This window comes from Primulina tabacum, chromosome 9 (assembly GCF_025594145.1).
Source record: "Primulina tabacum isolate GXHZ01 chromosome 9, ASM2559414v2, whole genome shotgun sequence".
NCBI classification, from domain to species: domain Eukaryota; kingdom Viridiplantae; phylum Streptophyta; class Magnoliopsida; order Lamiales; family Gesneriaceae; genus Primulina; species Primulina tabacum.
Window position 1 is genome coordinate 4,459,803 of NC_134558.1, and position 26,737 is coordinate 4,486,539.

General features: G+C 35.5%; 1 protein-coding gene and 1 long non-coding RNA gene across 2 annotated transcripts; one reads left to right on the forward strand and one right to left on the reverse strand.

The window, feature by feature from the left end:
• The first annotated feature begins 918 nt into the window (after positions 1-918).
• Positions 919-2,440, forward strand: LOC142556875 (uncharacterized). Its single transcript, XM_075668373.1, has 4 exons — positions 919-1,582; positions 1,673-1,827; positions 1,902-2,070; positions 2,150-2,440. The coding sequence occupies exons 1-4, from the start codon at positions 1,031-1,033 to the stop codon at positions 2,438-2,440; spliced, it is 1,167 nt and encodes a 388-aa protein (XP_075524488.1). The 5' UTR covers positions 919-1,030.
• Positions 2,441-12,678: 10,238 nt separating this feature from the next.
• LOC142504608 (uncharacterized) lies at positions 12,679-13,322 on the reverse strand. Its single transcript, XR_012804253.1, has 3 exons — positions 13,005-13,322; positions 12,824-12,923; positions 12,679-12,749 (listed from the first exon to the last, which is right to left on the reverse strand). It is a non-coding gene; the product is annotated as an uncharacterized LOC142504608 (long non-coding RNA).
• Positions 13,323-26,737: the final 13,415 nt, after the last annotated feature.

Sequence of the window (26,737 nt, forward strand, 5' to 3'; positions counted from 1 at the left end):
AGCTTGAACCAAAAATCAATGAGAAGCAACTAGCAATGATCATTAGTACTCCTTTTGGTAAATGGTTGAAGATGCCTATACTCTCCATCTACAGTACCAGAGTTGATGTGATATTAAAGAGCTTCAACAGTGACACTAACTCCTCATCTTTTGTCTTTGGGAAGAGCATTGTCGTCTCTTTCACATCATTCGAGTTTTCTATCGTCCTTGGTCTACCTCATGGTGGCCAACCTTAAACCAAGATCTCATCAAAAAGTCAAATTTTTTATCACGTTATTTTGGATGGAAACTTAGCAAAGCCACGAGGAAGACGATTTTTGAAAATCTCTTATTATTAACTGAATCAGGTGATGAATTGCAATTGGATGATTTTGTTAGAATGTTTATTTTGTTTGTGTTTAATTGCATAGTATTTCTGTTAAGTACCTATTTGACACCCCAGTTTTTATTTTCATACATTGATTATTTTCCAAATTTTTTGGATATTCACGGTGAGACACTGCCCATAGATTTCTATGCGATAAAATTTATGCACATATTGAGAAATCAGGAAAGAGAAATAGGAAGGAAACATACTTAGATGGTTGTGTTGTCGGGATGATGGTGAGTTTTTATTATTTTTTCTAACTAATATTATATTATAACATTTGTATCGTTTTTTATGTAGGCTTGGGTGTACGAAAAAATTCCTTCCTTAGGAGTTGTATTCGGATCTCCACGTACATATCCATGTTTTTTTAAGTGGCGTGAAAGCAAGATCCCGATAAAAGTTGAAGAAGCAGAGACTTTGCTAAAAGAATTACTCATATAAAGGTATTTTGTTTTAAGAATATTTTTTAGCATAACGAAGGTGACAATTTTTTGATTTCTAAAAGGTGTTGAAATCATTTCATTTGGTGAGGAATTAGAGTTATTTGGTCATAGACGGAGAAATGTAAAGGTAAACAAATAAATTCACCAAGTTTATTTCATGATTTATTGAGAATTGGTGTTGATTTTTTTAGGTGTTAAATTTTCAGGGTCATCTAAAATGAAGGATAAGGAAACAACATGCAAAATTAGGAAATTGAAAAAACTTGTGGAAAAAGACCAATTCCATGAGATTCAAATACTCAGACAAATGTGTTGTCAAAGTAATGAAAATATGACAAAGGATGTTGGTGGTGGTCGGATAGATGTTAAACTTGATGAGAGAAAAAATGATGATAAGAATGTTTCTGTTGAAGATTTTGACACAGATTTAGGTGGATACAATGAAGTACATCATGTTGATGTTGTGACAGATTTGAGTAAATGCGATGATGTTGGTTTCACTAAGTTGGATATGAAATTAAATAAGGTTCGCAATGAGGATTCTTTGAGAGAGGTAGTAGATGAAAGAGATGATGGTAATGATGTCACTAGTTCGCAAGAGGACAAGGTCAAAATTTTTATATCTTCAATTGTGAAGAATGTAAGGACAAGAACTGATCGTGTGAAAAAAAGAAAGCCAAATATGTTCGTCACTCCTCCAAGTTCCACCCCAAGACGCAAAACAAAGTCTAATGTAGAATGCAAAGAGTATCGTGTAATTAGTGATGAGGTATCGTGTGGTTTAATTTTTTTATTTTTGTAATTTTTTTATAATGATGTCATTTATTTATTTTTTTGGTAAATTTTTATTGTTCTATAGGGAGACACAAGCATAGAAGAGGAGAAGATATCCGCAGATAATGATGAGTCAAAAATTAAAAATTTCAGAGGTAGACAAGATTTTTGTGGTTGCGAAGAAGTCTTCGACAAAGAGCGCAACATCATTATAAATTATCTTACAGGGGAAAAACTAAGGTACACCTCTTGAAATTTTTAAATTTATTTCATGTTCATATTTTTTGGACTTAACCATATTCTTGTTCTTGTAGTGGTATTGTGTGGGAAGGAGAAAGATTCAAAATTTGTGGCATTGAATTATGTGATTTGTTGTTTGGGGATGCGTTGAAAGACAATATCATCAATTGTTATATGCAAATGGTGAGTGGGTATATTGGAAAAAATTGTTCTGAAATATTTTGCATGGATACAACAGTCCAGGTTTGTATTTAAAAAAAATGAATGATTGGTTTGTATATATGAAATATAAATATGATAATATGTTATTTTTCATTCTTAGGATGAGGTATTGGGTGCATTACAGAGGTTGAACAAAAAGCGGAATTTGAAAGAAGATGGTTACCATGATTTTTTTTTTTTATCACATTTGACACATGATTCAAGGGAAAAATTAGAACAACTAAATAGGAAGTTGATTGATCGTTGTAGATTTTTGTTGTTCCCAATTCACGCCAATTATCATTGGTTCTTGCTTGTTTACAATACTGAAAAAAAAGAGTTTGAATTTATAAACTCAATATACACAGCCATGTCACTTGGAACCGCAAGAGCTTATGAACATATTGGTTGACAACACGCCCAACAGTTGGGGCGTGCAACAAAACCAACAAGGTAACAAAACACTGAATGTATTAGTTGACAACAATCAAGTTACATATTGCTAGGACACAAATGACATGAAAATAAAACATTATAGAAAATATGCAAGTCCATCTTTCTAACACAAGTTATACTTAAAACACAACAACAAGAACTAAGACTCAATGGAAAAAAGTCCAAATTAATTAATATCACAAGTACATGACTTGACCAAAAACAATAAAATAAAAGTGAGTCTCGCAAAAGTATCATAAAGGCAATGCTGCATCACCAATACTAGTACACCTGGATCGAGTAAACCTTCTTGTTGACTTCTTTGTTCTACCATCCTCCTTTTCATGTAAATTGGAAAATGTATTAGTTGTTTTCCTATCATTCATTATATAATGAGACACATATATACGAATATAAGATTTTTAATTGTACGTAAAAAAACTCAAAACTAATTTAACAAGACATAACACAAAGGCTAGTTAATGGGTCCTTTGTAACTTCGTCGATTGTGGCCTCTCTTATGACACTGACAACATTTTAACACCCGAAGAACTACTTGCGATGGTATCCTTTCAGTTTTTCTTCTGCCCGGTTGGCTTCGAACATCAGGGGGATTGATTACTAATGCATGATTGGCATTGTACTCATGTAACTCAAACATAGGAATCGGATTTAGGATTCCTTTGTAAGTTTCACGATATAACTCCATCGTAAAGTATTTTGTCACAAAAATCATATAAATACATTGATTTTGACTCTATTGCACCGCATACGTGCTTGCATGGAAGTTTGTTAAGCTGTCAGGCTTTACATGAACAACTCGTAGAAAAAAATCAACATCAAATGATTTATCCCCATCCACAACCTCAAAACTCCAACCACATACATTACGCACTTGCAAGCTACGAGATTCAACATATGTTTTTGCAAGAATTTTTTCCTTTTATGGACCCAATCTTTTATCCATCCTCATTGACGCTTCACGTCGTTTGTGCATCATGTCCATAATTTGAATGCGTATATGGTCCACCATGCCCATAATAGGAAGAAATCTTGCTGCTTTCACCCAACTATTCCAACACTCAACTATATTATTGTTTATTACACCCCACCGATTTCCAGGAAACCATGCATTTGCCCAACTTTCTGGAGAGGAATTGACTATAAAGTCTCTGGCAAGTGGCATTGATGCTATTATATTGTTAATATGCATTTCAAACTCCTGCCTTGATGGGACATATACAACATTTTTGAACACAGATCACCAGTGTTTCTTGTTGTGAAGAATACACATAACAATATTTTCAAAAAATGTTTCCCAACAAAAATATACAATTACTTACAAACTTGTTTCACGAAATCATCTACTAAATGGCACAGACAATAGGCATGATGACTACTTGGGAATATTAACTCAACGGCCTTAATTATTCTGGGATGCCTATCGGAGAAGAAAGTGTACTCATCGAACCCCATACAGTTATGTAAAATAAAAAGCACCTTTAAGTTGGAAATAAAATCATCCCCAGTTATCATCATTTTCAGCATCCACAACTGAATATGCTAATGTAAAAAGATCATCATTCGCATCTTTTGCAACAGAAACTAAAATATGTCCCTTGTATTTATTCTTTATATGAGTATCATCCAAGAAAACAAATGGCCTACATCCACTGACAAAACCAGTTGCACATGCATTGAAACAGATAAATAATCGTTTAAATTTATTAATAGAAGGGTCAATTTCACACTCAACAATACTTCCAGGATTAGTTTCTTTGGTAGCACTACAATATCATCTTAATCTATCATAAGACCAATCATATGCACCATGAATGTTATGCATAGCCAAATCTTTGCCTTTCTAAATAAACCTTGTGGTAACTGAGCTCTACCCCATAATCTCTTTGTATGTTGACTGAGCTCTACCCCATAATCTTTTTGTATGTCTTTCAACAACATACATGGTCTATACGACGGCTCTCCCCTCAATCTCTCCATCACAACATTGGAAACCTAGGCAGCATCAGCTTTAGGATATCCTCTACTACGTAGATTGTCATTTCAACATGTATGGATTAGATTACATTTTCTAATGCCAAAAATATTGTAAGATTTGTGTCTTGAAGCATAAATTCTCCAAGAACAGTTGTTTACACTACAGAAAAGAGTAACCTTCTCATTATCATTCTTTATGTATGAAAAATAACGTCTCGTGGCAATTGCATAATTTTTAGCATAAACTCGAAATTCAGCAGCATCCTTGAATATTTGACCCTTCCCACGGATGCAATTACTCCAAACGTCTATGGAATTTTTTAACAAACCAACTTGAAGATGACTGCCATTACTATTCACCGTGTCATCTTCAGATTCAACCCTATTTTAATTAATGTAAAAATTTCTTAACACTTACATTTTGTACCTTTTAAGAAATTATTAATGCAACACATGTTAAATAATACTTATGTTCTAGATAACAATGTAAATGATTAGTTAGTTGAAAAATATAATTGACACGTCATCTAGATTCACAAGAAGCACACTCACAACATATCTCCATGAAAAATACAATAAAATGTTATCATAAGTAGTTGCACTCTGGAAATGCATTACCAAGAAAAACAAAAATAAACAAAAAACCAATTCATGTGGAAAGTCAAAATTAAGACATGAGTTTTTACCTCCCAATATTATGGCCTCCTGTTTGGTCTTTTCTCACTGCCCTCATGTTAATTATTATCAGTTTCATAGATATGTGAATATGGGTCATGATACGGACGTCATCATCTTCATTAAACGTCACATACATCTTCTGATGGGGGGATAAATACTGTAGGATAATAGTTTGTGGGGAAATCTCCGTACGTTTTTTCCCAAAAATAAGAAATAACTCTGTTAGAGAGAAGTCATTAAAGATTGAAATCATATATAGCTCATTTTTGTACACGCTGCTACCTAGAAATGAAAATTTTGATGATCCAGATACATATTTCATTTCTCCAAGAAATAAAACAAAAACCTGCATCAACTAAGTGGTTATAAATTTCATAAAATATTTTACTAAACACAAAATTATAAACAAAAAAAATTCACACAAAAACTTAAAAAATGTTCTTCATAAGCTTATTCATGAAACGTTCACCAAATCTAATAAAACTATTTATAAATCCACTAATGGTATAGAAATAAGAGCACATAATTAAAATGCAATACCACAAAGTAAAATCAACGATAACACACGATTTAATTACAACTCTAAAGTACAACAACGCTCGAATTGAACCAACATGATATGATGAAACCAAAATAAATCGAATAAAAACTAGAGACAATTAAAAAAAAAAGCACAAATCAATTACATCAAGTACAACACCACTACAACAACAAAATAATAATCTATACAACAAAAAAAGTGACATATTGACAATATATTAAAACAAAAAACCACAAACAAAAATCACTCATAAACTTGCACAAACGTACAATAACTAATAACAATTGAGAAAAAAAATTTGAAGTATAACCTCCCAAAAAACAATAACATGCTGATGAATAGAACTAACATAAGTTATAACCTTAAACCAACAAAAACTAAAGAAAATCCAAATTTGTCGACTATCTTGCTTCTCTAGTGTCTTCTGCATTGATTCTTTCAATCATGTATTTAAAGAAAACAAAAATCTTGTGGGAATCAAAAAGCTTGTGTGTATGTCATATATATGTAAAAAAATTACGTATAAAGTTCGATCTTTTAAAAAAAATTACACAGCTACTCGTGAAATTAAAATTATATTTCTAAAATGCTCTGTTATTCATTTTACACCAACATAAAGTTTTTTCGCACAAATATGAAGAAGCTGGTTCACTGTTCAAATTAAGCCAATTTATTTTCATTCACAAAAAGCCCCAAACTAGCACTAACAACATAAAATTCAATAAGTTGACAGGAAATCGTTGCAAAATCCCCAAAAAATAGCACAAAAAAAATAAAAAAATTATCAGATATCAAAACAGAAAATTCAAAAATTTACAGAAACTCACCGTCTTCTCCATTGGTGTCAATGTGTTCTTTCGGCCGGTGGGTTTCTCCGATCGGTGACTAAGTCACCCAATGTTTTTTGGAGGCATCGAATTTGTTGGGTAAGAACTTGGGTGTGAAAGCTGAGATGAGGGAAGCAGGTGGAAGGTGAGAAGAGAAAATGAAATGGGCCATTTACTCAAAACCCATTAGCTAGAAATTAGGCATTAGAATCGGCCACGTTGTCTAAACCATGGGTTTTGTGTGCAATGTAGTCTTGAAAGAGGTGGTGGAAGGTCAGGGATTCTTTGGCCTGGGAAAGGAAATGGGGAAAAGTGAGAATGGGTTGTGTGAGAGAGAATGAAATTTGGGATAAGAAATATAATATAATAAGATAAAATAAATAAAAAATTGGGGAGGGAGTTTAAAAAATATTTCCCCTCCTCCCAGGTTGTGCAGACAAATTTTGATTGAATGGGAGACTGAGCACCAGAAATAGTTTGTGATTGGGGATTTTTTCCCAAATTCCCCAAATATATTTGAGGCCGTTATAAATCATGATACACGAGAAAATAAGATAATACAAATTTTTACAGATATATCTTGTTATATTTATTTTAATCATGAGTTTAAGTAAATAATGATAATCATCTATAATAAGAAATTATCTATAACACTGCTCTTAAATGATTATTTTCACAACAAATATTTTCAAACTCAATGTTTTAATAGTTATTGGAGTCAAATAAATCAACTAAACCAATATATTTATAATCATAGAATTGATATGCATATCCTCTATTTTATCAATCTTGTTTAGATTATATAAAATAGATTATTTTATGTCATCAAAATACCTAGGTGAATAAACACATACCAAAATTTTCTAAAACTTAATTGAATTTATTAATTCACCATAAAAATTCAAGACATGTTAGTGTAGTAAACAAGAAAGCGGATAAATAAACCAAACTAAATAAATAAAAAAACTAAATAACTTAAATGACTCAAAATCATTATAAATCAACCAACTGACATCATCATCGTTGCCCAGTGTAAACAATTATATCAAGTTCATTGTGTTTAACATTATTTTATTTTTCCGATTGATGGCATTGCGGTCTTACTGCTCGCATTCAAATTTTTTATTCAATATAATATGTAGTATATCGTTGAACATCAAGTCGATATTCTTAGTGACAAATAATAAATCATGATTCTTCAAGCATTAACAAAACATATATGATTTGGATCGATCAAGTCAATACCCTTTGATAAATATCAAATCCTTAATAATTTTCTTTAGGAATATTGATAATTTTATATGAAATCTATTTGTACGATCTTCAAAAATCATTTTACCATTAAATCAATATTTTTCAAGAATATTGCTAAATCTTGGATCTTATATCAATATTATTCATGAATATCAACAAATATTGCATTTTTTGATAAATATTGATACAATTTTGATATTAGATTTATATCTTTTAAGCATATTTGTAGATATTAAATCTCATATTAGATCCTTAATATATTAGATCTTATATCAAATCTTAAACATTAATCTCTCTAGATTCTCGATATATTTGATCTTATTTCATACATTAATCATAAATCTCTTTCAATTTTATCAAAAATGTATCATGATTTTCTTTAGATTTTCAATATAAAATCCTGTTGTGCTACTTTAGAGTCAAGCCACAATTATCATGATACTTTTTGAGCACCAATAATTATACTTCTTCTACTTCTAGAGCAACGGCAAATATTATATAAAATTGAGTATTGACAACATGTCATGTAGTTTCAAGAGCATTAACATAATGATATTTATTTTCATTCTCAATTGGTTATATCATCGTGATGTGTTATAAATCATAATAGAAGAGATATAGATACAGATAATTCATAAGAGTCAATGCTCAGGTGAAATTTTTATTGAACTTAATTACCCTGTTTATAAGGAAAATTAACATAATACAAATATTTACAGATATTATCTTGTCTACAAGAGAAACACAGATTAGAGACCGACAAATCGATCTCTATTCGGTCTCTAAAGCAAAATAGAGATCGATTAGCGACTAATTTGGTTGGTATCAATAACCGTGGTCGCTGATAAGCACGAATTATATAGCGTTTTAGGAACTTTATTTTGTCGTGTTCGTGCTTATCTGGCGTTTTTTTCCGAGTTTTGCGCTTATTTTGTTTTATTATTGCTATTTGCAGCTTTGACCAAAAGATGATAAAAGCCAGAGAAAGGGAAAAAAAATCAAGCTTCGCAAAGCCATGTCAGAATTACCCGGAAAAATAGAAAAATAACACAAAGACCCTTTCCAGACCCTTGCACGGACCCCGTGTAAGGGTCCGTGCCTTAGAAGCCGAAGGAAGATTTTGACAGAGCCTACACGGACCCCATGAAAGACCGGTACACGGACGGGGTCCGTGTCCAGTGTTTTCTGGAATGAATTTTGGACAGAGTCTACACGGACCCCTCCCCTATTGCATACACGGGGTCCGTGCCCTTGAGATAAGACTCAGATTTGGCGAAGATTTTGTAGAGATATAAAAAGAGAAAACCTAGACCATGAGAACTTTTTTTGGCAACGTTTTTTATACTGAAAAAATTGCAGAGAAGACGGCAACGGCTTGGGAGAAACGAGAGAAAACCGCAATTCACACGCAAGATTCGCGCATCCATCGCTGAGATTTTCTCCTCTCTTGTTTTCTTATTCTCATTCATGAATTCAAATTTTAGATTTTCTTCTAGTTTTGAATTTATGGAGAAGTTTTTCTTTTGATCGGAACCACGATAGGGACAAACTTTTGATCTTGTTCATTCGTTGGATTATTTGATTTATGAATTACTTTTATGTTATTGATTAATGTTTGCATAATTTTCGTGCTTTTAATTTGGCCAATTATTTGCATGTCTGTTGTTCGATCTTGACTCGAAAGAGAATAAGATTGAATTTAGCTTCAAAAATATTAATCAACACACGATTAAACTGACTAAAAATAGTATTCGGTTTCAAGGTGCGATTTTAGGCGACAGCTGTGATTCCATCGTTGAATAATGCGTTTTTGTTTAATTAAATTCAATTGAAAAAGTAAATTGGACTGTTAAATAAAAATAGGATTATAAACTCTAGAAATAGATTTATAGTTAAATTTGAGAATTTAATCTTGACATCAATAATCTGTGGTTAAATAATTCCAATGCGTGACAATAATCAAAGTTTGCGTTCCCGGTCATTTTGCTGAATTTGAAAATTTCCCAAGTTTCATCATGTTCTGCAATTTCGATTTTATTTATTAATTTAGCATAATTTAATTTAATTTAACTAGTTTAAATTATCACCAAATTTCTTGTTATTGTTTGCCTAGATTAAATCGAATAATTTAAATCATAGTACTTAAATAATAGTCTCTGTGGGATCGATACTTGGACTTGTCGTCCATTTACTATAACTTGACCTAGTCCACTTGCTAGATTTATTCCCAACCGAATTAGTCGGTCAGTCGCTAAATGTGAGAGACCGGTACGATTAATCGGTCTCTAAATTAGAGACCACATTTACTTCATCGATCTCTAAAATAGAGACCGAATTATTATATACGGTTTCTACTTTAGATACCGACTAATTAAAGTTAGTCTCTAATATAAAGACTGATAAAGTAACTCGGTCGCTATATTAGAGACCGATTAAAAACAATCAGTCTCTAAGTTAGAGACCGAATTTATGAAATCAATCTCTAATTAAAATATTATTTTTCCTCCTTCAATACAACTATTTCAATCCACAAATTATCAATATAACCATCCAAAAAGCACAACAAAATATTAACATCAATACAACTATTTCAATCCACAAATTATCAACACCAAAATCAATACAAATATTTATATCAAATATTAAAGTGTCAAATATCCAAAACAAATATCCATTCATTCTACAAAATGTTCAACCACTTCCAAACATTTCCAAGTCAATCTAATTGAAACTCAAACTTTAATTACTGGGACGGTGTTTAAGGAGCTTGAGTCTCATTAGAATCTATAATGGGTGAAGAAAAGTTTGGAAAAGCAGAAGGACGGTCTAGTGTTTGAGAAAACACCATACGAGCCATAAATTCACACATCTTTTCCTCCAATTCAATAACTTGAGTCTTCAAATCTGCATTCTCTGCCCTCAACTCTTGTATCTCTACACATGAGCTACTTGGACGAACCCTTCCAGTAGAAGCAGACGTCGCATGAGTAAAGGCAACTTTTGCTTGTGAGCCAATTCCATAAATGCATCTTTTATTCATCCCTCCAACAACCTCGTAATATATGTCGTTTATGGCATCCTGTGATGGAGTATGTGGCTCCTCCCCCTTCGTAGTAGCTTGAGATATCTCGGAAATTCTTGTGGTCATATTATCCTATGTAAAAGAAAACAATTTCAGCAAGTAAAATTAATTCCAACAGAAAAAGATGAGTTTATAGCACTCAAGCATTGAAAATGGTGGAACTATATTATTTACTAATAACTTTTTAATACTTACATCTATAGACTGAGATCGAGCATCGACAAATGTTCCATCCTTGTGACGATGTGTAATTCGAAACACCTCCCAACAATCATCTTTTCGAATCTGCTTCCTGCACAAACAAGTTCAAATATGCTAAGTTCATAATATTAACGAATGAAATATATTATTTGAAACTCACCAATTTCAAAGTATGCTCAATTATAGAGCGTGATTCGGCTGTGTGCTTAGTAACTCCAGTGTCTGTACCAACCACCTCACTATTTCTGTTATTTTTAGCTATCTCTGATTTTTTTTTCCATTTTACCCCAATCCAAACAATCTGCTATGCAGTCCATATATTAATAGGAACTTGTGTTGAGGGATGAATCAATTTTCTCCATTTGTGCAACAGTTTTTTGTATAGCTGTTGACAATACAAATTCCATGTTGATTTAAATTGTTCCTCTTCCCCGGGTTGCCATGTATATATCTTCTGCAATGTCTAAACCAATAGAAACAAAACAAAAAAAATTATTGTTCTACTATTATTATTAGTATTTAACTTCTTACCAAAAACTCTTTGTAGTAAAATTCTTTTCCGTCTTCATCTAAATGTCCCCATTTATGACCAGATGTATATTGTCGTGGTTTGAACTTAGAAGTGATATAGGCAGAAACCCTATGTCCATGAGGAACAAAACTGCAATAAAAAATTTCGTCAATATTTAGAACAGGAAAAAAATGAAAATGGATTGAATATAATAACATTTAAAGATAATAAAATACTTATTACTTCTTCAAAAAAAATACTTACTTATTACCCACTACTCTTAGCTCAATCCGATCTCCAACTTCTTCTTTTGCAATGTCAACCATGATGATGTCTGAAAAATAAAATCTTAACACAAACAATTTTGAAATATTACTCAATCACATAAAAAAAATTAAATCATGGCCTTTTAATATGAAAGCTGTTAGACAAGAAATAAAAAAAAATAAAAATATCATAGTTCTCAATCATACAATTCAATTGTCATCATAATCTGTATCATAATCATCATTAATTTCCAAGTTATCATGGTCTGACTCTATTACTACATCAATCTCATCATCGGTAGACATATCTTCATCATCTAATTCCTCATAAGTAACGTTTACATCTACAAGTAACTGTGATGTAGTTTGAACTTGTGAATCAAGTGAATGTCCACCCGTTTCGTCATTCTGAAATGCATCGTTGGTCTCAGGCATGAGGGAAGTTGGCATTTCTATGGTTGATCGAGCCTTCATTCTACAAATTGCTATCCATTCACTAGGTCCTCTTCTTATCGTTGGATATGTAGCGTAGAATACTTGACCCGCTTGTACCGCAAAAATAAAATGTTCAAATTTATTGAATCTTCTATTTGCATTGACTTCAACTTTGTAGTTTGAATGTACTCTCGTACCAATCCTGGGCGTCGGATCATACCATGAACATTTGAATAATATTATCCTCTTTATAGGTAAAGCTGGATATTCCACCTCGATGATTTCTTTAAGCATACCGTAGTAATCAAGTTCAGCAGTTAAGTTGCTAGATCCTTTCACACAAACACCTGAATTACTAGTCAATGTGGTTGAATTACGTCGAGCCACATGGAATTTGAAACCATTAACGTAGTAACCCGAGTATGTTACGCAGAGGTCCGCTTGCAAAATCCTTTATCATTTCATCATGTACATTTGATTTTGGTTCCTTTACCTGAAAAGTAAGCTCTCACATAAAGTAGATAAGCTTAACATAACCCAACAAAATTATACTACATCAACACTTACATGGCTTTCAAACCACGATGCAAAATTTGTATCCAACTTTTTGTCCACTTCATCAGGTCAAATTGCTGGATTTTCTTTTCGTAATTCTTGTTCGTACATACTACAAATGAAAATTTTAAGCAACAATGATACTTAAAAAAAATTAGAAAATAAATATTTTAGGAAGTACAATCTAACTCACTTTATGAAAGGTTTCACCTCATCACAGTTGAGGAGAATGTATGTCCTTGCTGCATGGTATTCTTTGTCATCTAACCATCTAAAAATATATGCACCAATCGGTCTACCAGGGAATTTGAAAATCGAAAACATGTTTGAGTCTATCGGTCGAGCATCATCATAATTTTGGAGAGTCTTACGATGTCTAGTCTTGACACTGTCAGAAAAATAATATGCACAGAAAGAAGATGCTTCTTCAACCAAATAAGCATTACGTATTGACCCCTCGACCTTTGCTTTATTACGAATATTATTTTTTAGCCTCCTCAAAAAACGTTCAAATGGGTGCATCCATCTATAAATTTAGCAACCGATATTACCAACTTCGGTCTCAAAGTTGAGAACGAAATTACTGTCGATCTCAAATTCGGTTACAAATCTCCGTTTCTTTTGTAGTGATATCTCTTGATCATGAGTATAACTAAATAAAGATAATCATCTACAATAAAAATTATCTATACCATAGAAATCTTTTTTAATGAGATGGTAATCTTAAAAAATAAAAAACCATACTGATTATAACAATTACTTCAAGGGGACAAATTATTATTTTCATAATTTTGGAGACGTAAACATACATCGTCAAGATATAATAGTTAAAAAGGTTTTTAATAACCAAAAAATGTTTGTTATCTTTCCAAAAAACAAAAAATCATTTACAAAGAGAAAAAAAATGTAATTACACAAGTTTATTATTGTTTTCCGGCAAACTACACAGAATACTTCAATATATATACACAAAATATGAGAACTAAACGGTTTTTAACAATAAGAGAAAATTTTGACTTCCTCGGGAAAAAAAAAAAAAAAAAAAAAACTGAATGTGTCTCCTACTATTTATTTATTTTATAAGTAAATACAAATTATTAAAATCGTAGAGACGTACACTCACATGAATTTGTCTATATTAAATCGTTCATGATTACTTTTTTTTATTTACTCCACATGTTCATATGAAATTTATGTGAAATCATAGACAAAGCCACTCACACATAGCTAAAGATACAAGAGTAAGTCTCTTGTGAGATGGTCTCACGAATCTTTATCTGTAAGACGACTCAACCCTACCAATATTCATAATAAAAAGTAATACTCTTAGCATAAAAAGTAATATTTTTTATGGATGACCCAAATAAGATATCCGTCCCATAAAATACGATCCATGAGACCGTCTCACACAAGTTTTTTTCAAGATACAAAGCATCTAGTATCACATCAATCACTCGTAACTTGAAATAGGAAAAATATATAGCATTAATGGGAACGTTTCCCTTTCATACAAACAACAATTTCTCACGTCATCTCCTACTATTAATTTAAGAAAAATCAGGATGTGAATAATTTAAGGTTTGAAATAAGTTAAAAGGGGCTTTTAATTCTTGAGTTTGGGCCGAAAAACAACATTTACACAACTCATTATTTTGGGGGCTGATACCCAATAAGGATCCGGGTCATCATTAACCCGATCTCCGGGTAGTCAATAGCCCGGGTCCTCGTCACAAGCATCCGGGTACCTTACCACCCGGGCCATCTCGAGAATTGTTCCACACTCGAGTGTGATTGATACAAGCTGTCTAATCTGTCAGAGCAACTTGGGTTTGGCGTATTCTAAAATTCATCAGAAGCTATATAGTATGGGCAGCCGACTTGCCATACTTAGTAGGTGGCACTGGAAACGAGGTACCTACCTCATTTTCTACTAGGAGTAGCAGGTATTAATGTCATTGACATATTCTGAAATCCTTGAACTCTCAAGCACTCACATATATTCTCTCATATATTTGCTTGTGTTCATCTTCAACCTGTTAACTTAAGTATCGGAGTGGCTACGCCGGACACTCATCCGGCGACCATTCACGAGTTCTTTTCTTGTTTGCAGGTGTTAACCAAAGCCATTACCTTCACTCAAATTCTTAAACACTAAATTATTGATTTGATCCGGTAGAGCCCCTTACCCGGCTCATCCATTTCATCGAGATCACATCATTGGCGCAGTCTGTGGGAAATTGAGAGGCGTTGATATGGCTCCAACGAGAAGAACTAATCAAGATACTTCCCGGGCTCCCGGAGATGGTGCTGGTGCGCATACTTCGGGACAAGGTGATGCTCTTCTCACAGGACCTAACCTTATCACCGTGTCCCCGGAAAATTTGGCTCGGATGATAGATGAGGCAGTTAAAAAAGCCATGGCCCAGAAAGATCCTTCACATCATGTTACCATTCCAGGGAGAGAGCAGGAGCAGGAGCAGGATCAAGGAAGGAGATAGTATGAGGAAATGAGAGAGGAGGACAGAGAATCTAGTGCTGGGTCAAAAATTCCAAATGTGGCGGAAGAGTTGTTAGAGTTAAGGCAGAAAATGAAGGTGTTGGAAGGGCAGTTGGAAAGCCGGGGTACTCCTCGGGCAATTGCTAAGGGGTGCCCATTTACTGAAGTCATTGTCCGGGAACCTCTTCCCGGGAACTTCAAGTTTTCCAAAGTAAAAGACTACGATGGAAATGCGGACCCCGAGGAGCACCTGGCTAGGTTTGAGAATATGGCCATGTTATAATGTTACACTGATCGAATCAAGTGTAAGGTATTCCTAACAACGTTGGTAGATTCTGCTCAGAGATGGTTCGAGGGATTGGCTCCTCAAAGTATTCATTCCTTCAAGGACTTCCAGAAGATGTTTTCACACCATTTCAGCAGCAGCAAAAAGTACAAAAAGACTGTTTTAGTCTTTTGGAAGTCAAACAGAGCCCAGAGGAGAGCTTGAGGGCTTATATCAGGATATTTAACAGAGTGGCTCTGGATGTTCCCACCTGTGCCACCGAAACAAAGACTACTGCATTCACCCAGGGTTTGAGGGAGGGTGGATTTTTCAGGTCGTTGACCAAGAAGGTGCCCGGGGATTTTGAGGACTTATTGTCCCGGGCAGAAAAGTATATCAACATGGAGGAAGACCAGAAGCAGAAAAGGGAATCGGGGAGGAAGGAGAGGGGGACCGGGTGGTAAGACCCGAGGAGAAGGGGCCGAGGAGGGGTAATCCGAGGTATTTTTTTCATCATGTGCCTTTGAATATTACCCGGGACAGGGAGGTTCAAAAGTGCAGCCAGGGATTTGGCCCCGGATCACCAGGTAGCTCGGCATGAGAGGAATGGATTCTGCACCCTTCATCGGGTGTGTTATCATAACACTGAGGACTGCAAGATCCCTGAAAAGAAATTATGTCCCGCCATCCAATCAGGGACATAACCAAGCCAACAAGAAGCCGAGATTGCCACCTTGGACATCTCGGCAGCCAGAATCCAGCTCTAGGGGAGGAGATTCGAGAAATAATCCGAGTAGAAGAAGAGAGCAAGAGCCCGAGAGGAAGAAGACTTCACCCCCCGCCATGGGGCTGATTAAGATGATATTAGGAGGTTCCACTGATGGAGATTCTAATCGGGCTAGGAAGTCAAGGAGTCGGCGAGACTGCATGGAAGTAGAGGGGATGAGGAGGAGTGAGGTGGTAATCAGTTTTGGCCCGGAGGATTTGAAGAGAGTAAATCTGCTGATGCCGTGGTTATCCAAGCCCGGGTGGCCAATTATGATATTCTGAGAATTTTTGTGGACTCAGGCAGTTCTGTGAATGTTATTTTTAAGGATGCCTTTATGCAGTTGGATTTGCAAGGATTTCAGCTGGAAACTGTGGAGACTGCACTCTTTGGCTTTACTGGCCATGTGGTTTATCCGGAAGGGAAGATTGTCTTGCCATTGACTTTGGGCTCTATGGCGCCCCAAACCTCGCCACGTAGTCATACAACATGTTACGTCATATGCATAAAAATTTTCTTTTCAACGACGTAATAATATAATGCATATACGACAAAATAGTGCAATCATCACACTATCTACATCAGTGTAGCAGAAACAGTATAATAAATACACACATACAACTCAAATAAGACAATAATCTATACTGTCTCTATCTCCTATCAACTACAGGACTGTTTGACTAGACACATCTAGTCCTTCACCGCTATCATCTCTCACGGCATAATCCTGTAACATGTCCAACAGAAACAACCCCCAAAGGGTGAGCATACACAACAATCATCATTGTAATACATAACAATTATATTAACAACAACATAAGATATAATTGAAATGATAACAGAAATACCCCTTTTGCCGTTTCTGGACAATCAGCCATCAACAACCTCAACAACATCACACTGCAATAATAACATCGACGATACGTCGTACCCCAACTCCGGCGACAACAATATTGTCGAACGAACAACAACATCGACGATACGTCGCACCCCAACCCCGGTGACAGCAATATCGTAGAACAAATAACATCAATGATACGTCGCACCCCAACTCCGACGACAGCAATATCGTTGAACGAACCACATCAACGTGACGTCTCCCAACAACGACAGCCAACAACATCAACAGTAATAAACAACAGCAAATATAATATCAATAAGCCAATTCCAGTGATTTGCCATCGTTCAACACAATAGTATTTATCAATACTAAACAATAACAACGTATGCACGTACGTCAACACGTACCTGATAAACAAGTATATATAAAATCTGGCTATTTCTTTGATCCCGAGGCTTGTGATGTATCTAAATAATTCAACAACAATATCAGATCATTGTCACCGTATCAACACAATCATAACAGCCCCAATATATAACATCAAATAGCCCAACAACAATCAATTCAATAAAAATATAAAACTCGATTATAACTTCTTATCGTTCAACAATTAATATTCCGGTGTATTTAATCCACGATACTACCATCAAATACACCATAATTAATTAACTTCAAATAATATGCTATTTTACAACATCCGTCAAATTACGAAAACTTTATATCAACGTGTAGCCTATACTTCGTAGACTCCGAATATATAATCAGAATTAATAACAAATGACAAACAACTCTCCAATCTCAATCCAACGATTAAAAATCCCTAAATATAATAAATTGAGAATAATTCAAAATAACACCACTGTAATCTTTTCTATTTCGTTAAAATAATACATTATTCAACAATCTTCAATTTCAGTATGATTTAACAATTTATCAGATTTATTCCAGAAATCAACGAATTTCAAACATCACTAAAATTATAAAATTTATACCTCAAATTGAAGACCTCGTGTCAATGATCCCAGAATTGAAGTCGGTTCGTCGATTAGATAAACCAGTAAGTCACAAGATCGAAAAAGAAAATTCAAAACCCTATTCTATTTCTTCTCTCTCCTCTTCCGTTATCATACTGTTAATTGAAAAATGAATTCACCGATTCAAGATTTTCAAATTTATCTAGTTTTTTTTTAAATATTATATTCTATTAATAATATAATATAATATAATATATAATATTTAACATTTTAACACCGGTATGTCTCTTTGGACCAGTCAAACGATCAAATTTTCCAAAACGCAAAACTCGAAACTTCTATATCTTTGAGTTTTCTACGTTATATCCAAATTTCAAATCATTTGGACTTCATATGATCAAAATATGTCGTATTTTCCTCTTTAAAAATCATTAATTATTTAGTAATCTCATATTACTAAATCAAAAAATTGTGATATTTACTTCAGGCATTACATTTCTATCCCCCTTAAATGAATTTCCCCCTGAAATTAATCAACCACAATAATAACATGCATAAATAAAGATACGTCATACCATCAGAATAAGTAGGGGTAGAGCTCCTTCATATGTCGCTCTGTCTCCCAAGTGGCCTCTTCGACACCTCTATGCTCCCGCTGAACCTTCACCATCGGTATAAGCTTACTACGAAGCTTCCATTCAGATCGATCAAAAATACAAACTGGTCTTTCAACATAAGACACGTCAGGATCTAACTGAACCTCAGAAATATCCAACACATGTGAAGGATCTAGCTCATACTTGAAAGGGATCGGTTACGGTACACGGTTGCGCAACGGAAGTTTTGTAAAAATGTTTTTTAACAAGAAAACAAAAACCGAGCACCCACAAAGTGTGTAGAAAATACGAAAACAACAAAATATCATACATAGGGTGTTTATAGAAATTTTTACCTATCAATCTCAAAGATTGATTATTGGCTCCAATTAAGCTGTAAACACCTTAGCTCTTGAATGGCAAGACAAATCTTCAAGCCTCCTTGTTCTTGAGCTCCTTCCTTCAAAATTAGGTCCACCACTAACAAAATAGAACCACTCTAATTTTGCACTAGAAAAATTAGAGTATTTTTCATTGAGAAGAATAATCTTTCCTCAACAAAAGAAGAAAAAGTTGTCTCCCAACCCTTCACCTCCCCATGCACATTTTATTTGGGCTTGTAACAATTACAAGGCCCATGGACTTTTATTTAAATGTTTCAAACACATTTGAGATCATTTAAACTTTATTTGATTTTACTCAAGCCCACTAGTTTAATAATTATTTCTACTTGGGCTCTACAAGGTCCAATGTTATTTAATTAATTAAACACTTGAATTAATTTAATTATTTGGACTCTACTAGGTCCACTATTGTTTAATTAATTCAACACTTGAATTAATTTAATTTAGTCCATAATAATGTTTATGAAAATCACAATTTTCAAATACATTATTTGTTTGGCCAACTTTTAATTTAGGAACACTTCCTCAAATTAAAATTTACATTCTCCTTATAGAAGTCATACTTCTATTTTTCCTTACGCTTATAAACTCCTTTATAAGCCGTTCAACACATTGAACTATTTTTATTTCTGAACGGGATCTAAAAAGTTAGCACTTGTGTGACCCTCAATGGTTCAATGATACAACTAGTCGTGGGTTCACATCTCCATGTGATTCGGGACTAAACATGTCCTTATATGAGCATACCCCAATTACTCCATTCTTACTTATTAACTCCTTGATAATAAGAACGTTAGAACTCAAGTCTGATAGTACCAAACCAATCATGTTAAATGCCTAGCAGCATCGCTTACATGATTCCCTAGGTATCAAATGATAGTGCCTGCAAGAACCATTCAATTAAGGTTAGCGTACAGTACGGTCCCTTCAACTCATATATCCCGAACGATTCGACAACCATTGGTATATCGAGAGTTGTCAATGAATCGATACTATGTATCATGTCGTAGTAGCATCGATGGTGTAATCTATGAAACCCATTTCATAATTACCACCATACTCTGATCAGATATTTCATACTACATATACATGTGATCACATAGGATATCCATACCCGAAGGTAAGCGGTGAATCCCCGACTACAATGCATCGACTCTATATGTTTCGACAAAACACCCAACCTTGCCCCCTGATGACCCCATGAGAGTCGGTAAACAAGTCAAAGTGCAATGCTAGCATATAGAGTCTCAATGTTGTCCCGGGTCATAAAGACTAATGATGTACAACCATAAACTAGGACATTTCCACTCGATAAGTGAGAACCACTTGGAAATTCTTTTATGGAAGGTTGTTCAGTGCATTCTACTAGGAGAACCTATCTGCATGCTTGGACATCACAATGTCCCCTACCAATGAAACATGGTACTCACATCGCAGATACTAGTCTCAAACTCAAGCGGCCTATATCCTTCTTAGCGGCGGCTGAATCGACTAGGAACTGTTTAGAATATACAGTATTCTAAATATGAGTTTCATGATACTCATCATATGAGCATCTCATATTCTTTCTACTATTTGTATATTCGAGGACTTTATCTATGCAACTAGCATGGGTATACAGATAAAGATGTGTCAAAACAATAATTTCAAATATAATTAAAATAAAGATTGTTTATACATAGAGTTTCATTGTGAACACTCGGCCAACACTTGGCTCGACGGGCACCTACTCTAACAACACTTTCGCAACATCGACACATGAAACACATCATAAATACCAGATAAAGATGGAGGTAGAGCCAATAAATAAGCCAAAGTGCCTATCCGCTGCAATATCTCATACGGACCAACATACCTCGATGCCAACTTTCCTTTCATACCAAATCGCACTGTGCCACGAAAAGAAGAAACTTTCAAAGATACTCGATCGCCCTGCTGAAACTCTAAGGGTCTTCGTCTTTTATTGGCATAGGCGGCTTGTCTATCTTGAGCTGCTTTCAATCATTGCTGTATCAACTTTACTTTCTATTCCATCTCATGAATCATATCAGGACCGGTAACCGCAGCTCGATCAACATCATCACAGTATAACGGAGATCTACAACGTCTCCCATACAATGCCTCAAATGGAGCCATCTGAATACTACTCTGATAACTATTGTTATACGCAAACTCCACCAATGGAATAGTTGACTGCCAAACAGATTTAAAATCCATAACATAAGCACGCAACATATCCTCCAGCAGTCTGAATAGTAAGCTCAGTCTGACCATCTGTCTGGGGATGATAAGGCCGCACTCAATCTCAACTCTGTCCCCATCGCAGTCTACAATCCTTCCCAAAAATGAGAACTAAATCGAGGATCTCTATCAGAAATAATAGACACTGGAATCCCATGCAACCGTAAAATCTCTCGTATATACAACTTTGCCATCGTAAAGTACGTACTACTCATGCTATAGGGTATAAAATGTGCAACTTTCGTCAATCGATCAACAATCACCCAAATAGCATCAATAGTTTCAGTTCTTCTTGGCAAATGAGTCACAAAATCCATCGATATGTGCTTCCATTTCCAAGTCAGTACTTCTAAACTCCTCAATTCACCTCATGGCCTTCTCCTCTCAGCTTTGATTTGTTGACAATTGAGACATCGACGTACAAAATCAATCACATCACGTTTCATTCCCTTCCACCAAAACTGAGAGCGTAGATCCTTATACATCTTCTTGCCACCAGGGTGGATAGAATATCGAATACAATGTGCACGCCACAACAGGCCCTGGCGCAACTCAGATGCATCAGGAACTACCCATCTATCGTTTATTCTCAAACTGCCATCATCAACCACTCTAAAACAAGTATCTTGTTTCTGAGAAACTAACTCCTTCCATTGCTGAACTCTCTCGTCTGTCATCTTCCATCATGAATACAACCATATATATCAGGTTCAACTAATAAGGTAGATACCTGGATAGGAGTCATCGAGATATCAAAATCATATCCCAAGGAACAACAAGACATCATCATAGCTGATAAACGACACACATCCTCTGCAGTACAACTCACTTTACGGCTCAATGCATCAGCTGTAAGATTGGCTCGACCAGGTTGATATTCAATCTCACAATCATAATCCTTTAGCAAATCTAGCCATCGTCTCTGTCTCATATTCAACTTTTTCTGTGTAAACAGAAATCTCAAGCTCTTATGATCAGTATAAATCGTAAAGCGAGGTACCATATAAATAGTGTCGCCATATCTTCAAGGCAAAGATAATGGCTGCCAACTCTAAGTCATGCACATGGTACCTTGTTTCGTGTAGTTTCAGCTATCTCAAGGCATATGCCACAACATGTTGATCCTGCATCAAAACACATCCATAACCACGTAATGATGCATCAATATAAACAACAAACCTCTCGTTTTCTGTAGGAATTGATAACACCGGTGCAGTCATCAGTCGGTGCTTCAACTCCTGAAAACTTCTCTCACATACTTCAGACCACTGAAATCGCACACCTTTTTGAGTCAACTGTGTCAAAGGTCTAGCAATCTTTGAAAATCCCTCGATCAATCGACGATAATAACCTACTAAACCCAAGAAAACTACGGATATCTAGGTACAGATGTAGGTACAGATCACTGTAATACGGCTTCGACCTTTGTTGGATCAACACAAATCCCGTCTCTCGATATAACATGACCCAAGAAGACCACCCGATCCAACCAAAACTCACACTTACTGAGTTTGGCATACAACTGTCTATCTCGCAACACCTGTAACACTGAACGCAAATGCCCTGTATGCTCACAATAACAAACCGATCGAGATAAGGTTGAAATAGCCTATTCATCAAACTCATAAACACATCTGGAGCATTCATCATCCCAAACGGCATAACTAAAAACTCATAATGCCCGTATCTGGTCCTGAATGTTGTCTTCTGAATATCCTCCTCTCTAACTCGTATCTGATGATATCCTGACCTCAAATCAATCTTGGAATACACTGAGGTTCCTTGCAACTGATCAAACAAATCATCAATACGAGGGAGGCGATATTTATTCTTAATGGTTACCTTATTCAGCTGTCAATAGTCAATACAAAGCCGCATCGTTCGATCTTTCTTTCTCAAAAATAAGACTGGTGCACCCCAAGGCGATACACTAGGGCGAATGTATCCCTTGTCCAACAAGTCCTGCAATTGGGCTTTCAACTCTCTCAACTCTGCTGGTGTCATTCTGTAAGGAGTACGAGAAATAGGGGAAGTACCTGGCATCAATTCAATCCCAAACTCCACTTCATGAACTGGTGGGAAGCCTGGAATTTCATCAGGAAATACATCATCAAACTCAGCAACTACAGGTATCTCCTCTATTCTCACCTCCTTCTTCTTCTCTGTCACATCTATAGCATAAATAAGATAACCCTCATGTCCATGCTCCAATAACCGAGACATCCGGATAGCGGATACCAATGGAACACGGGGACGAGAATCGTTCCCATAAAATGTCCAATGCTCTTTCTCATCTATATAAAAATATACGACTCGCTGATAACAATCAACAGTTACACAATATCTCCTCGGGACATTAATTCCCACAATACAATCAAAATCAGTCATCTCCAGAATAATTATATCTGATCTCAGCTCATAGCCCTCATAAGAAATAATACCATCTGATATCATCGATACAACTAATATATAAACTCCAGAGGGTGACAAAACAGAAAGAGGCGTAGGTAATGGAGACGGGCGCATATAATGCTCAACCACAAACCTCTTCGATATAAAAGTATGCGAGGCACCTATATCAACAAGAATATAAGCATGATAAGAACACAAATAACACTTACCCGCTATCATCTCTTCTCGTGCCTCCTCTGCCTGCTCTCGGGTCAAAGCATACACTTGTGCCTGAGGCGGACCAGCTCCCAGCATACATGGCTGTCCTCCAGAAGGTCGCGGTGTAAACTGCTGAGGCTGTCGGCCTCCTCTCCCTGAGGATCTACCTCTATCACTCCTGGGCTCTCGCTGTCCCTCACGACTAGGACACTGCCTCGCTATATGGCCCACACCGCCACACTCAAAACAGGTGATCTCGGTCTGTGTACACTCTCTGATCAGATGAGGTCCCCCACAACGAAAACATCTCGCTGCTCTGGACTCCCCTCTCTGTCCCTGAACATACTGAGAACTGCCTCCACGACTCTCAACACATCGTGAATCAAATCGACGCTTCCCAGATGATGCTGAAGAAGAAGATGAACCTTTCTGATATTTAAAAGACTATCCATGTGGTCGCGATGACTCCCTAGTCGGCTCTGATAATCGTCCATGAGCCCCATACTCCTGCATAACCAACTCAACCATCTCAGCCCTCATCACTGCATCTTCAAATGATACCAGGTTATTTGATTGCACACGATCAAATAACTCTAACTTCAACCCTTTCAAGAAGTGCCTCATCTTAGCATGAACATTTGTAGCAATATGTGGCACATATTTCAGCAATGCAGAATAGCGAGACTCATACTCAGCAACAGACATACTGCCCTGTCTCAAATCCTCGAATTTTCTCTCTTTCTTTTGTCTAGCTGCTATAGAAAAATACTTATCAAGAAAACGAGAGAGAAACACATCCCAATCAACAGTATGGCCATGGGCTCTCAATCCGGCCTCAGTCGTCTGCCACCACAATAGTACATTCCTCGAAAGCCGAAATGTAGTCAATCGTAACCAAGCAGACCTAGCACACAGAGCGGTCACAAATATATGCTCTATCATCTCAATCCACTCCTCTGCTCGTTCACCAGTCTCAGAGCTATCAAATCTCGGTGGAAGATAACTGTTAAACTGTGCCAAAGTCAACTCACCAGGCACTAAAGGCTGATCTGAAGGTGCATGTCCCATAGGAGGAGGTGGCAATGGATTCATCTGTCCAAACCCACTGTCAACCTCGTCTGTTTCCTCGTGTGGATGTACCTGTTCTCTAGCTTCCATCACGGAAAATCAAATTATTAATCATAACATTTAACAATTATAATCCATTAATCATCATCACACCTTTAGCATGAAAGCACACGCAACTAAAGATCAATCAATCATATCAAGAAATCATCAATAACAAGTCAAATGCACAGACACACGCAGATAATATCATCATCCACCTCCCTCATCACAAACCCAACTCCTAACCATCCCAGACATCTAACATATGCTCTGATACCACCAATGTGGCGCCCCAAACCTCGCCACGTAGTCATACAACATGTGACGTCATATGCATAAAAATTTTATTTTCAACGACGTAATAATATAATGCATATACGACAAAATAGTGCAATCATCACACTATCTACATCAGTGTAGCAGAAACAGTATAATAAATACACACATACAACGCAAATAAGACAATAATCTATACTGTCTCTATCTCGTACCAACTACAGGACTGTTTGACTAGACACATCTAGTCCTTCACCACTATCCTCTCTCACGGCATAATCCTGTAACATGTCCAATAGAAACAGCCCTCAAAGGGTGAGCATACACAACAATCATCATTGTAATACATAACAGTTATATTAACAACAACATAAGATATAATTGAAATGATAACATAAATACCCCCTTTGCCGTTTCTGAACAATCAGCCATCAACAACTTCAACAACATCACACTACAAGAATAACATCGACGATACGTCGCACCCCAACTTCGGCGACAGCAATATCGTCGAACGAACAACAACATCGACGATACGTTGCATCCCAACTCCGGCGATAGCAATATCGTTGAACGAACCACATCAACGTGACATCTCCCAACAACAACAGCCAACAACATCAACAATAATAAACAACAGCAAATATAATATCAAATCACCCAATTCCGGTGATTTACCATCGTTCAACACAATAGTATTTATCAATACTAAACAATAACAATGTATGCTCGTACGTCAAAACGTACCTGATAATCGAGTATATATAAAATCTGGCTATTTCTTTGATCCCGAGGCTTGTGATGTATCTAAATAATTCAACAACAATATCAGATCATTGTCACCGTATCAACACAATCATAACAGCCCCAATATATAACATCAAATAGCCCAAGAACAATCAATTCAATAAAAATATAAAACTCAATTATAAATTCTTATCGTTCAACAATTAATATTCCGGTGTATTTAATTCACAATACTACCATCAAATACACCCTAATTAATTAACTTCAAATAATATGCTATTTTACAACATCTGTCAAATTACAAAAACTTTATATCAATGTGTAGCCTATACTTCGTAGACTCCGAATATATAATCAGAATTAATAACAAATGACAAACAACTCTTCAATCTCAATCCAACGATTAAAAATCTCTAATTATAATAAATTGAGAATAATTCAAAATAACACCACTATAATCTTTTCTACTTCGTTAAAATCATACATTATTCAACAATCTTCAATTTCAGTATGATTTAACAATTTATCAGATTTATTACAGAAATCGACGAATTTCAAACATCACCTAAACTATAAAATTTATACCTCAAATCGAAGATCTC

Bases quoted from the DNA above. Each gene is read 5' to 3' on its own strand.
- LOC142556875 (XM_075668373.1), top strand. From the start codon at position 1,031: ATGAAGGATAAGGAAACAACATGCAAAATTAGGAAATTGAAAAAACTT. The intron at 1,583-1,672 runs GTATCGTGTGGT...ATTGTTCTATAG, and splicing joins ATCGTGTAATTAGTGATGAG to GGAGACACAAGCATAGAAGA. The intron at 2,071-2,149 runs GTTTGTATTTAA...TTTCATTCTTAG, and splicing joins GCATGGATACAACAGTCCAG to GATGAGGTATTGGGTGCATT.